This window comes from Terrapene carolina, unplaced genomic scaffold (genome assembly GCF_002925995.2).
Source record: "Terrapene carolina triunguis isolate 2854851 unplaced genomic scaffold, T_m_triunguis-2.0 Scaffold112, whole genome shotgun sequence".
Classification (NCBI taxonomy): Eukaryota; Metazoa; Chordata; order Testudines; family Emydidae; genus Terrapene; species Terrapene triunguis.
Genome location: NW_020664463.1, coordinates 15801524 through 15813893, shown reverse-complemented (window position 1 = coordinate 15813893; position 12370 = coordinate 15801524). Strand labels below are relative to the sequence as shown.

Below are 12370 nucleotides of genomic sequence, written 5' to 3'. Positions count from 1 at the left end.
GGGGGGGGGGGGGGGGGGGGGGGGGGGGGGGGGGGGGGGGGGGGCTGCTGGTCCACCCTGGTTCCAAGCCCCCACCAGCTAGCTGCAACAGGCTGCTCTTCCTGCAAGCAGTAGACAAAGCAGGCAGCTGCCAAACGACGTTAGAAGGGAGCATTTCACAACTTTAAACGAGCATGTTCCCTAATTGATCAGCAACGTAACAACGAAACAACCGGGACGACATTAAGTGAGGAGTTACTGTAGTGGTGTTTGTACATTTCTTGGGTGGTGACTCTTCTTAGATGCTCCTGGAGTACAGCATCAAACTCCGCCATCAGCTCCACAATGTTAAGGAAGTTTCCATTGTTTGGCACATACAGCTGATCTGAAGTGCCACACAGTGCTAGGTTTTGGGTAGCAAGCATTCTCACAATGGCAATGAGCCTTTTCAGAACATTTTGCCAGTAAAGAGACTGATGCAATCTTCTCTTGATGCTGATCATCTATGGTGGCCTTTAACCTTAGTCTCATCTCAAGCTCTTTCCACCTATGGAATGCTCTCTGGTGATTTACTGCCTTCTCATAGCATTCCAGATTTCTAGCCAGATTTTTCCAGTCTTTTGTTCCTGTAGAACCCAATGTGGCTGGAACATTAGACTGGAAGACTTTGCAACAAAAACAGTATGCAGCCTGGGTAACTTCTGGGGTTTTGAGTACATAAGCCACGGCCTCTCCACTTTGTCACTATTGGGGATTTCACACCAGTAATGTGTTGGATGGAAACTTCTATTTTCATTGTCTTTGGGGAACATGAAGTTTTTCACTTGCTGTGGCCCATGCAGTACAAGGAAGTCCCTCAGGCTACTGCTCAAGTGGATCCACAGTCCTGGATCATCTAGACTTAGGAAACTAAACTCAGCAGCAGCTGTTTCTTGCGCCTCCACCACACTCTTCTCTGATCTACACTTTTCTTCAGGAATGTGCATGGTTACATCCATTTGAGATGGAGATATGGATGCTGCAGTAGCTGCCAGGCCACCTGCACTCTGACTAACTGGAAGACCAGGCATCTCCTCACCACTCACATCCTCACTGGGGCCGGAAGGCTCACCGTGAACATTTGTGTCTATGTATCTCAGGAGAGCTCCTTCCTGCTTAGATAGAAAAGCTTCCTTTGCTTTCTTTTTCTGAATGCTGCCTCAGAGGGGCGTTTTCTTCTTTCTTTCATGACTGCTGTTCTGTGCCAGCTATAGTGGCTCTTAACACTCAATTGAAGGGGGACAAATAAGCAGGCTGGTGATAGGGCCTGAGTGAGGGAAGATATCAGTGTCTTAAGGGCCTAGCTGGCTCCTACTACTTCAGTTGACTGCCTGTTCTCCTCAGGTGGGTTCAGGGAAGCAGCAGGAAACAGGAAGCTCCCTGGGAAGCTGGTGTTAATCAGTCCAGGCTCCTGGGGGTGCTAGAGAGGTACATAAGAGGCTCCTCTTCCTAACTATCTCTCCCTGCAGCTCCTGCTGCTTTCTGTTATTCCCTCTCACCTTTTCGCCTGCCTGCCTGTTACGTCTCTTGTGCCCTCCTTCCTCCAGCACAGCACTCCACCATCTCTGTGCATCTAGAGCAGAGAGAATACATATGCACCAGCAGCAGACACAATTTTCTACCCTTTGGGTCGTAGTGCCCCCCCCCCCCGCCATTCTGGCACCTGAGGCGGCCGCTTCAGTTCGCCTCATTGTAATGCCAGCCCTGCACATGTTATGAAAGTGGAGGCCCCCCCCCCCAATCTCTTTCCCAGTAAGTTACTTTTCCAGTTACTACCTATTGTCTTGCTGTAATGGTATCATTAACTAAAGCTCTGTTCTTGCGTAGGAAGATGCTTATATAGGGTCATGCTAGTTTTCAGCCTGTAGGTACTTTAGTATGGAACACAACCAATCTTTACAGCCAGAGATACTTGAAACAAGATGGGATACTTTTTCACTATCAGAACATTTTTATGTAAAAGTTCAGTATCGTGATTCAGTATTTCTGATGTCAAACATTAGCTAACAAAAGTATGGACAGTGCCAGGTCTTTGGGCTAGAATTTAGTTTCACTCCTACATTGCAGCTTAGAGTTATGGTACAGATAGATGTTATTGTTTCGAGTTCCGGATACTATGCTATTTATTTGGATCAGAAAGCCTGAACTGAAATTGTTGCATTTCCTAGTGACATCTGTCAATATTTTTACTTTATTGAGGCTGTGTTTGTGTGGATAATGGCTGCTGTTTGGATTGGTCTCTGTTGTTGTGGGGAAGAAATAATAGAAGGTATTTAACGGAAGGGAACTAAAGACACATTCATTAAGATGTTGCATCTGGCTCTGAAAGGAGTGTGGCATATTAAAAGTAGACCAAGTAATTAAGAAATAAGGATTGTCTCTCACACCCTTTGAAGGCAGTGGCTCTGTGGAAGAGTGTACTCACCACAGGCACGCCGCCTCATTGCTGGGCAGGACATAGTGGCTTCTTCTTTGGCAGCCCTTGAGCTTCAGCCCAACTTCAGGCTTTGTGGGCCTTCCAGCAGCTGCCTCCACGGTCTTTGCACCATTGCCTTAGGTGGGCCCAGAGGGGAGCCCAGGCCCACACTCTGCTCTGGATTCCAGACCAGGAAACAGATAAAGACTGTTTCTTCAGAGTCTCCCTTCTGTATCCCTTGGCTACTTCCGACCATAGGACACAGCAAGGCTCTTCTCACAGCATATTCCTAGGCTGACTCTCTTCTGCAGATCCACCCCCAAAATGGGAACCAAACTAGGTCAGGGGAACAAAAGAAACATAAAGGTCCTGCAACAGGCCTGCCTGCCCTCAGGAGGCTCTGAGACTTTAGAGGCTCTGGTTTGGCTCCGGCCCCAGTTGGGCCTTGCTTCATGAAGCCAGCCTAAGAGGTCCTCTCCTAGTCAGCTTCTACTGGGCTGGGCTGGACTCTTCCTCTTTTAACTCCTCCCTCCAGGCTTGGCACTTCACACATGTAACAAGGTGGGGCTGATTTGGCCCACAGACTCTCCTTAACCCTTTCTTAGTTAGTGTGGAGTCTACGTACCCCATCACAGGCTATCATTGATGCCAGTGGGACAAGATCAGCCAGTGATGTACAATACAAGAATTAGGAAGACATTTAAAGGAACTGAAAGGTCTCTGACATGAGACTGGGTGTAGGGAGAGTCAATTAACAGAATGTCAGTGGTATCTTGATACTCTGGGCGAGGGTGAGGGCGTCTTCCTAACGGTGAGCTCTATTAGACTAGGGAATAGTATCCCAGAGGAGGTGTTGGAAGCATCAGTTCCTGAATCATTTTAAAATGAGCCTGGACAAAGCTCTACAAAATCAACTGTAGCAAGCAATTTTATGCCAACAGGAGGTGATCTCTATGGCCCACTCTCTCTCCCATCCCCCATCTCTAACCGTTAGGATATTAGTCTTTTGCTGCTACGTACATGTAGAGATAAAACTGATCCAAAAAGTATTGGAAAAGACACTTTCACTCCTTCAGCTTTGTGGTCTGTCTTTTTTTATTTATTTATTTATTTATTTTTCTTCATTTTGTTCTACTTTCCTGTAATGAACGTAAGTCACTTTCCTACTACGAACAGTCCTTGTGCTGAGTCAGACTTCAAAAAGCAAACAAGCTTTTCTGAGTGGGGGGTGGGGGGAAGAAATCTCAAATCATTAGTAACTGAAATAGAAGATGATAGATAGTTTGACTCTGTTTAATCTTCCTTCTCCTTTCAGATGGGCTGCTGGGACTCTGGCCCTACAACATCTTAAATCAGCTACATCTAAAAGTCTTGACCTGCTACATAAGTGACTAAATATTCAAGGATCTCTTTTCATAAGAGGGAAAAGTTGAAGCAATATCTGGTAGACTTTAACAATTGAGTAAATTATTTGGAAAGGGCCTCAATTAATCCATAATGCATTGCTCAACATATTTATCAAAGGACAATTAATCTCTCTTCTCCAGAATGGAGATGATGTAGAGTAAAATATGAATTCTCTGGGATGGGAGCCTAACTAATAGGAACTCTTGAAAACACTGAAACCATGAATGCTATTCTTTTCTTCCCTGCACTCCAAGTGGATGACTGAATTATTTTCCTCGTCCACTCATGACCTGAACTTGCTGCTGGAAGCTAAGGGTGTGTATATACTGGCAAGTTTCTGTCTCTCACACAGACAGACACAGACACCTGCCTCTGTGTTCAACAGCACGAGCATTCCACATTAATGGTTTGCTTTGTGTCCTGGAGCAGATCAGAACAGCACACAACGGCTGTCAGAAACAGGGGAGGAGCGCATGTCTCCAGGGCAGCTGAGTTCAAAACAATGAGCCGAGCGGTCACTTGAGGCATTATGGGACAGCTCTGGAGGCCGATGACAGCAATCAAGTGTCTACACTGGCAATAGAGCGCTGGAGCCTCTGCGCAAATAGCCTTACGGCTCTCATCGAGGTGTTTTTTGTTTTTGTTTTTTTGCAGCGCTGCAACAGAGGAGTTTCTGCGCACAAAGTGGCTTGGCAGTGTGGACACACGTCTGCAGTTTGAGCGCAAAAAGCTGCTTTACTGCGCAGAAACTTGCCAGTGCACACAAGCTCTAAGAGAATACCATCAATGAAACTCTTCTAATGTAAACCTCTCTTCAGCTGGGCTTGTTACCGGCAAGTCGTTTGGCATAAGGAATAATATTTTGGAGACTAATGTTTAGTGCTCAGTTATTGAAGACTGATTGAGATCTTTGGCTAATACTCTATTCCTAACATAACAAAAGGAGACTTCTCTCTTATCTTGATTTGTATCATACTTACTGTCTAACTTTGATATAGCATTGGCAAATAAACAGGTGTACTGAATAAGTGGCCGGGTACTTTTTAATGGTAATATGTAAATTGTTCATGAGGCATGAGAGTAAAAAGCCCATGCTTTAGTTTAATTTGGTTTCCAGCATGCTAGCTAGCCAGATTTTGCTAGCACATGTTTGCCAACAACTATGTTGAAGCATGATTTTTAAACTCTGTAAGGCCAGTGCAGATGGAGCATATAGCATGGCTTTTTAACACTAACACAGTTCTCCTGCCCACACAGGAGAAAGGAATAGATCTTGAACTGTGCTTACATGTTTGTGGCTAACAGTCTTAACCTTGTCTGCACTAGCATTTATCTTCATATTTCCTACCAGCAGAGCTACATGAATGGTGGGAATGCTAGTGTAGACAGGTCAGTGGTAACCACTGGGGTTTTAGTCCTAGTGTCGGTTAGAACTTCTTTGAGCAGACTTAACCACAGTATTGTTTAAAACACTAGCAGGCAGTCTACATATGTGATAATGCAATGAGGGGAAAACTTTAATAAAAATACTAGGGTAGCCATAATGTGCAGAGAATCTAAAGCATTAACCAGAATGAATGAGGGACCACTTAGTCAAGATTCTTGTTACTTTTACTGACCGTCTGCCAGGGGAATCCCAGAATCTAGATTTTTACTTTATTTAAAAAAAAAAAAAAAAAAAGGAAGAGACTGAGAAGAAGTTTCTACTTGTTGCAGCTTTGAAATGTGAGGTCTACAGGGAGACTGGCTGAATTTTTTTGTTGGGGCACAAGGCTAGGATAATGGAAAAATTCTGCAGTCATTGTTCATTCAGCTAACAATGCATTTTAACACTTTTAAGAACCCTGTACCGATGACACATCCTTCTCCTTTCCATTGCTGTGACAGCGATTGCAGTGAATTATTAAAGCCTTGGCTCAAGGGGAAAGGGACAATGTCATTGCTAATTCTAGGTGATCGGATATCTTTTTGGGGGCTATTTTTTGTTGTCTCCATTCCACAAGTAAATGTTGAAAATTGACAGGTACCTCAAGTTTTTGAGGTAATGAAGAGAAGAAACATTTCAGGATTTTTAGATCTTTCTATAATTGGTGGGGGGGCATATGAGGCAAGACTCTGTGCTGGATTATATACTGGACTTGGCAGTCACAGCAGCTGTGGCAAAGACGCACATGCAGCTTTATCAACTTGCTTCTAGGGTTTTCCAGCTGCATCCCATCACCGCCCCCCACCCCCAGATTATTTTTGTGTTGAGAATTGATATTGGGGTACACTAAAATACTTTTACATGGCTTTGACTTGCACTCTCCCCATTGAACTGAAACTCGGGTTTTTGCTTTCCTTAGGTGGGTTTGCTGAATTCTCCGGCTGCTTCCCTGGCCTCTGTGAAGGAAAATCTGTTCTAGTCCCTACTTGTATTTCTCAACCTTGCTTACCTGTCTCCAACATTGGTCCAACCAGAATCCTGCCTCATCTTTACCTTGGTTGCCAGCGAGATGTCCTCAACAAGGTGGGTACTTTGAAATTATTATTTACGGCCATGGATGGGTAGTTTTTGGGAGTGAAAAGAGTTGCTTAAAAACAAAACAAAAAAATATACAGATCATGCTTTCTGAAATAATTGCATCTCAGTGTTTTGTGAGTGTGTTGTGATGTTACAGCAGTACAACTGCAAAACACCTTGAGTAAATGCAATTGACAGCCTTGTGTGGGCTTAACCTCAATCAGCTATGTGATACCTATTTCAGCAATCTACCAACCAACGGGAAATTAATCATCTGTCACTGCAGAAGTTGAACTAGCTTCATGTGTGGCTCCAACTAGTTCTTCTGGCAAACATACAAGTCATGAACACAAGTGTACTGATGGCAAGTACAGGACAAAAAAAATTGTGTTATTTCATGTATTTTCTATAAGCGCTAGGAAAAATCTGTTTGAAACACCTTCTAAAATATAAAGTCTTGGACAGTCCGTTGGGCCTTTTAAATTCATCCGTACTATAGCACTGTAATCACGGTAAAACACTGATCACAAGTATAAATAAGTTTAATTAGATCGCTGTTCCTTGGCTGCTTTCCTAAAATCAGCAGTTCTGCAGTGTCTTTAAAATAGCCAATTACACCTTCTGTGGGGGAACTAAATGTTGTTCTTGCAGGGGGCCGGGCTCGTGATTTATCTAAAAGCTTCCTCAATATCTAATTTCTATTGCCTTATGTGCATACATAAACTATCTACATCCCTGGCTCATGCTTCAGCCCTCATGTCACCTCACCAGGTAATAACTTTTTTTTTAATGTTGAAATGAAGGGGGGGGGGGAACCTTCCCTCTTTTTCTCAAAATTCCAGTTTATTCCCATTTGACAGCTGCTATTTACAAGGTGTTTAAATACTGAGCTGTGAGAACTATCTAAGACCCACAAAAGGGTTTTTTTCCCCCTCTCCCTAACATGTTAGCTCTTCACCCAAGTAGGGAATGTCCAGTTTCGTATGCATGTAAAAACTTGTGTGTGAAGACATTTCTTGTTCCAGTCTTAACAGGCCTGTAATTCTATCACATTCAGATCCCTTTACCATAATTAGATTCTTTCCAGTTCCTTCTGTTTCTCTCTGCTTTCCAGTCTGTTTTTAATAAGGTATTGTTCATGGCTTTTTAGATCCATTATTTTAATGGAGTCCTTGCAGTACAGGCAATTTACTAGTTACTTTTTTCCACAGCACATAAAGAAAGCAGCCAATATGGAGGATAGTCCATGGCAATTATATTCACTTGAGATATTTCTTTTAAAACTTGCACATATTTTACTGTGCAACAAGCCAGCAGTTTAGACCTGACTTATTTTTGGTGGATGTCTGAGCAATTTATCATTTTTCTTAGCGTGTATATTCTTAGTGGCCCCAGGACAGTACAAATCAAAGATTTTCTTTTTTCCCTTGCCACAAACCCATAAAACTTCTCCAAGAGGCATTATTTTCTATTCTGATTATTTTAAATACACAATGGTCCCCAAGGAGGGTCATGTCCAGACATGACAAAGTCCTGCTCAGCAGCCCCACCAGGGGAAAAAAGAAGCTCTTCTCCACACTTACAATAAATTAATGCCTGTAAAGGGAGGAGAGTACTTGCACAGTTGTATGTGTAATCTTCAAGGACAAAGCTTGGGTTAACTTTGGTGAGAAACGGGTGTGGGGGAAGGGGAATGAATCCTTTCAGAGTGGAGGGGTTGTCTGAGAGAGCCCTGGGTGTCTCTCTTTGTTCAGCAGAAGCAGGGGAACATGCAATGAGAATTTCTGATCTTGATGTAAAGGTATGTGGCCGCTAGACGGATAAAAGTCCTTCAGTTGTCCATGACTAGAGCTAGAGTGGGACCCTAGAATTCCATCAAATCCTGCATTTCTTCATCTATCTGTTGAGGGAATTCAGGTCTATAATCGCTATCCACTTTCCATTTCCTTTGGAGAGCCACATAAAAGGTAGAATAAAGTCTACAGAATCTCTCTCCCCCCCCCAGTTGGTTCTTCTGTCCTAGTCCTGGATAGATTATTAATTTCTTCATTTATCAGTTTGCTAGAAGTTCTGACAGAAACTAGGAACCTGTCTTTTGGGTTTCTTCTCAGTTCCAGGGCAAAGCTGCATCTTATGATCTCAGACCTATTTGTCCATCATACATTGTCCTTCCTGTCTGTCTGTCTGTCTGTCTGTCTGTCTGTCTCTCTCTCTCTCTCTCTCTCTCTCTCTCTCTCTCTCTCTGAACAAAAGGTGGAAGACTCCTATTGTGAGCTAGACATCTCTGATGGGGCTTACACTGCAGTAAGTAGGTAGTTTTAAGGGTATTGATAGCCATCTGCTTATTGTCCTGGTGACTTGCCTCTTCTGGCAAGTCTGTACCAAGGCTTTCACCTTGAATATCTGTAGCCTTTTCTGCCTTGTCTATGTAGCTGAGAGAGCAAAAGGAAGATCTCTGCGTCTGGAATCCCACTGACACCTTCCCAGGTGATTTAGCAGCAGAAAGAGACTTTCCTTCTCTTTGGTGGGAGATGCCAACAGCCTTCTTCATTTAGCTTTCCTGAGAACCTCAGTTTTCTGGCAGTCTGCTAGTACCAACAGTGAGGGACACGTGAGGTACTACGTTCCAGTGAACAGGTTGGAAGAGTGCTCACAGTGATAAGAATCTCCAATGCTTGATTGCCTAGATCAAAGGGCCACTTTCACAGCCTTTCTCTAGCGCCACGATATGACTGTTGTGTGCTTATAAGGAGAGCAATCTAGAAGAGACGGATCATTTTAAAAAAATGTTCCAAAGGGATGAAAGTGAGGACTCGCCGCTGGAAGGAAGGAAGGAAGGGAACCAAACTTAGTGACAAGTGGCAGAAGAACTTTCGCTGAGGCAGCCGTTAGGATTGCATGCCCCTGACTGACAACTCGGCTTCTGTCTCTGCTGCTTCAGGTTACGAAACAAGGCCCTTACTAGGATGAGAAGATAGGCTTCTTGTTCACGTTTTTAAATTGTGGAAAGTGCAGTAAAATATTTGGGTAATTCTGCAGGGAAATCCCAAATTCTATAAAATTCACAGATCTCTATTATCCTTGCTTTTGCCTTCTAAGTGCTCTCTGATCATCCATTGTCTGTGTTGTGAGCAATCCTACCCAGACCAACTGATCTCCACATCACTGAAACTGATCCAAAATATTCTGCAAAATGAATTATAAATCTGCCATAAGATTCAGCTGTGGATATTGGAGCCTGTAGATGATTCAGTTTAGTTTATGGGGCTGGAGGAGTCTGACACATCATTTGGCAAGCTTGCTAAGTGTTGTCCTCTGCAGTCTTATGTGAGACTCCTGGGAGAAACTAAACATTTTATCCTGTTGCAGAAGTTTTTTGTACCTTGCAATCTGAAGTTACCAGTAATCCCCAACCTAGACCAATTAAAACAATATTCACAACGTTTCTGATTCATATGTATAATTGGTAAATAGTATTACTTATGTAAAGGTAAGGCATGCAGAAATGTGTGGTTTCAATTTTTGTTAGTCATAAAAATTTGCAACTTCTTTACAAGTCCCAGGGATTCTTTACATGTTCACTTTATTGACTTTACAATTTTTTTAAAACAAATATTTGAAGAGAACACCTATTTCTATTTTAGGATTTCATATTGGATAGCTTTTTAGTATTTAAATAGGCACAAAGTTCAGAAATGCTTTTCGTGTACCCATTATGAATTTAGTACTTGAGGCCTGGCGCTGGAAATATTTAGGCATTTATCTTTACTCCTATGAGTAGACCATCGAAATCAGTCAGACTGTCTATGCAAGCAAAGTTGGGTATAAACATTTGTAAAGTCAGGCTCTTATTAACCATTTATACTATTAACTTTCTGTATTTTTGGATAATGAAAATTGACTAGTCAGTTCCACTTTCTGGGTCTCAAAACATTTAAGACAAAGTTGTGTATTTGCAAAAATGTTACAAGGGAGTATTTAGATCCAAACACACTCTGTTTTTGTTAATCTTAAAACTTTGTGTAAGGCCACAACCTACATTTTGGGCATACGCTTACCTGACTGTGTCTCTTTCGAAGGATGGCATATAACGTACAAGTTTTTTATAGTCCGTGTTTTCAGGTGTAAGCAAGAGTTGCTCAGGCTCATGTATATTTCATAAGCACATTTTATATAAGTAACTGTAAAACCTTTTGCTTTGCTCCTTACAAAACTATTTTGTTTTTCTAGACCTGGCTTTTGTGTCCTGGAAAAATATGGCATTTTAGGGTAGTCATTAATTTTAAGATTAAACAAGTCACAAAATGTAAATAACTTGATAAAAGAGCATTTACCTCCTTTTCACATAGTGGTTAGTATTAGGATTTCTGGATCTTCCTCCCATCATAATTCATTTCTTCCTCTTGGGTGCCTTACAATGAAGTCACTGTTCTGGTTATTACATTATAGTCTGCAGCTCTGTGAATGATTGATATCCCAAACACAAGGAATCGTAACTTCTTTCTTTAGACCTAGTCCCAAAGATGAGCATTAACTCTTTTTTTTTTTTTTTTTTTTTTTTTTTTTTTTTTTTTTTTACTCAAACACACACAGGCTTGGAATGCTCTGTTTTATGCCATCCTCTCCATTCCAATTTACGTAATCAGTTCCTCACCAAAAATCTTTAAGTTTGAGTTGAGGTTCGTAGAGTGAGTGGCCCACCAGCACCATATGAAAAAGCTAAGAAAGAAGCCATTCAACGCCCCATCTACATTCACTCATCAGTTCCCCTTCCACAGCTCGTATATCTCTTCCCTCATCCTGAACAAACCGTCTCAAACTCCAGCAATGGTTGTTGGCGATAAATTCGTTCCCCCCTTCCTCTTCCCCCCCCCCCCCCGGTGTGGCTTTCGTAAATTACATGGTGTGTGGTTCTGTGTGTGATTTTGTACGGGTGTGTGAAAGTAAGTGAGGTACACTGTCAAACTCCAAATGGCAGCAGCATTCCTGTAACATTTAGGAGAACTTAGGTGAGTTGGTGATCTGTATTATTTTTAGTGATCTAAATTTGGTTGTGTGTGTGTGTGTGTGTGTGTGTGTGTGTGTGTGTGTTTTTTTATTTTTTTATTACAGTATTCATAACTGATTTCTACATGGTTGCACTGTGTTTATGGCCAGAGTTAAGGCTTTATGTTGGTTATTCAGGAAGAGCTCGGAGATGTGAACTGTGCGTGATTTTGCTTTTTTTTAGCATTTGCATTGATGGGAGTCAAGCAACCTTAACTCAAACGTAAAAATATCATGCCTACGCCCACCCCTGCCAGACCCTATTCCCAACCCATGCCACTTTCTGTGCACAGCTCAGATTTGCCCCTACATTCCTGCCATAGTCAGATTTCAACATGTGTGTCTCAATATGTGATAGCTGAATGGGTATAGTGGGGAGTGGGGGAGCATGTTGCAGAGTGGTGCTGTAGAAGATGTGCGGGAAGCAGGATTGGGGAGGAGGTTGCAGAGCCTATGTGTGATGGAGAGAAATTAGAATTGGGGCTTGATCTGTGATGGGGGTGGGGAGGAGAGAGACACTGTGCTGTGAATTGAACTCCTGTGGAGGTGTTGGTAGCAACTCCCTGGTTAGGGTAGCATTGAGCTTGGCACTCACATCAGGACTAAAATGCCTGTTTCATGTTGGAATGACTGAATTAACTTCCAGATTTGGCACAGTATCTCTTCAGAGGACAAATGACTTTTCTGTGTGTGTTTTAAGCAAACTATTTATTGACTCTTGTGGAGGAAACATTTATAAATGCTCCCTGTTGGAAACATTGTGCTGTATTCCTCACATTTCTCTAGGTCCTTGGCTATACAAGATTCTCAAATATAGTAGTAAAGAGGGTTGTATGATCATAGTTAAAGTGTGCAACTTGCCAAATATGTGTTTGTGTTCTGTTTAATCCCTAAGAAGTTATATCCTTATACTGTGCCAAAAAATACAAACAAACACACACACACACACACACACACACACACACACACACACACACACA

The 12370-nt window shown here is 42.4% G+C and overlaps 1 protein-coding gene across 2 annotated transcripts in view; it reads left to right on the top strand.

Annotated features, from left to right (window-relative positions):
- DUSP16 (dual specificity phosphatase 16) overlaps nt 1-12370 on the top strand; it is a 96419-nt gene that overhangs the window by 71751 nt on the left and 12298 nt on the right. For both annotated transcript variants that reach the window (XM_024202872.3, XM_024202880.3), the window contains one exon: nt 6187-6350. In XM_024202872.3, the coding sequence (XP_024058640.1) occupies nt 6187-6350 (164 nt within the window). The remainder of the gene's footprint in view (nt 1-6186; nt 6351-12370) is intronic.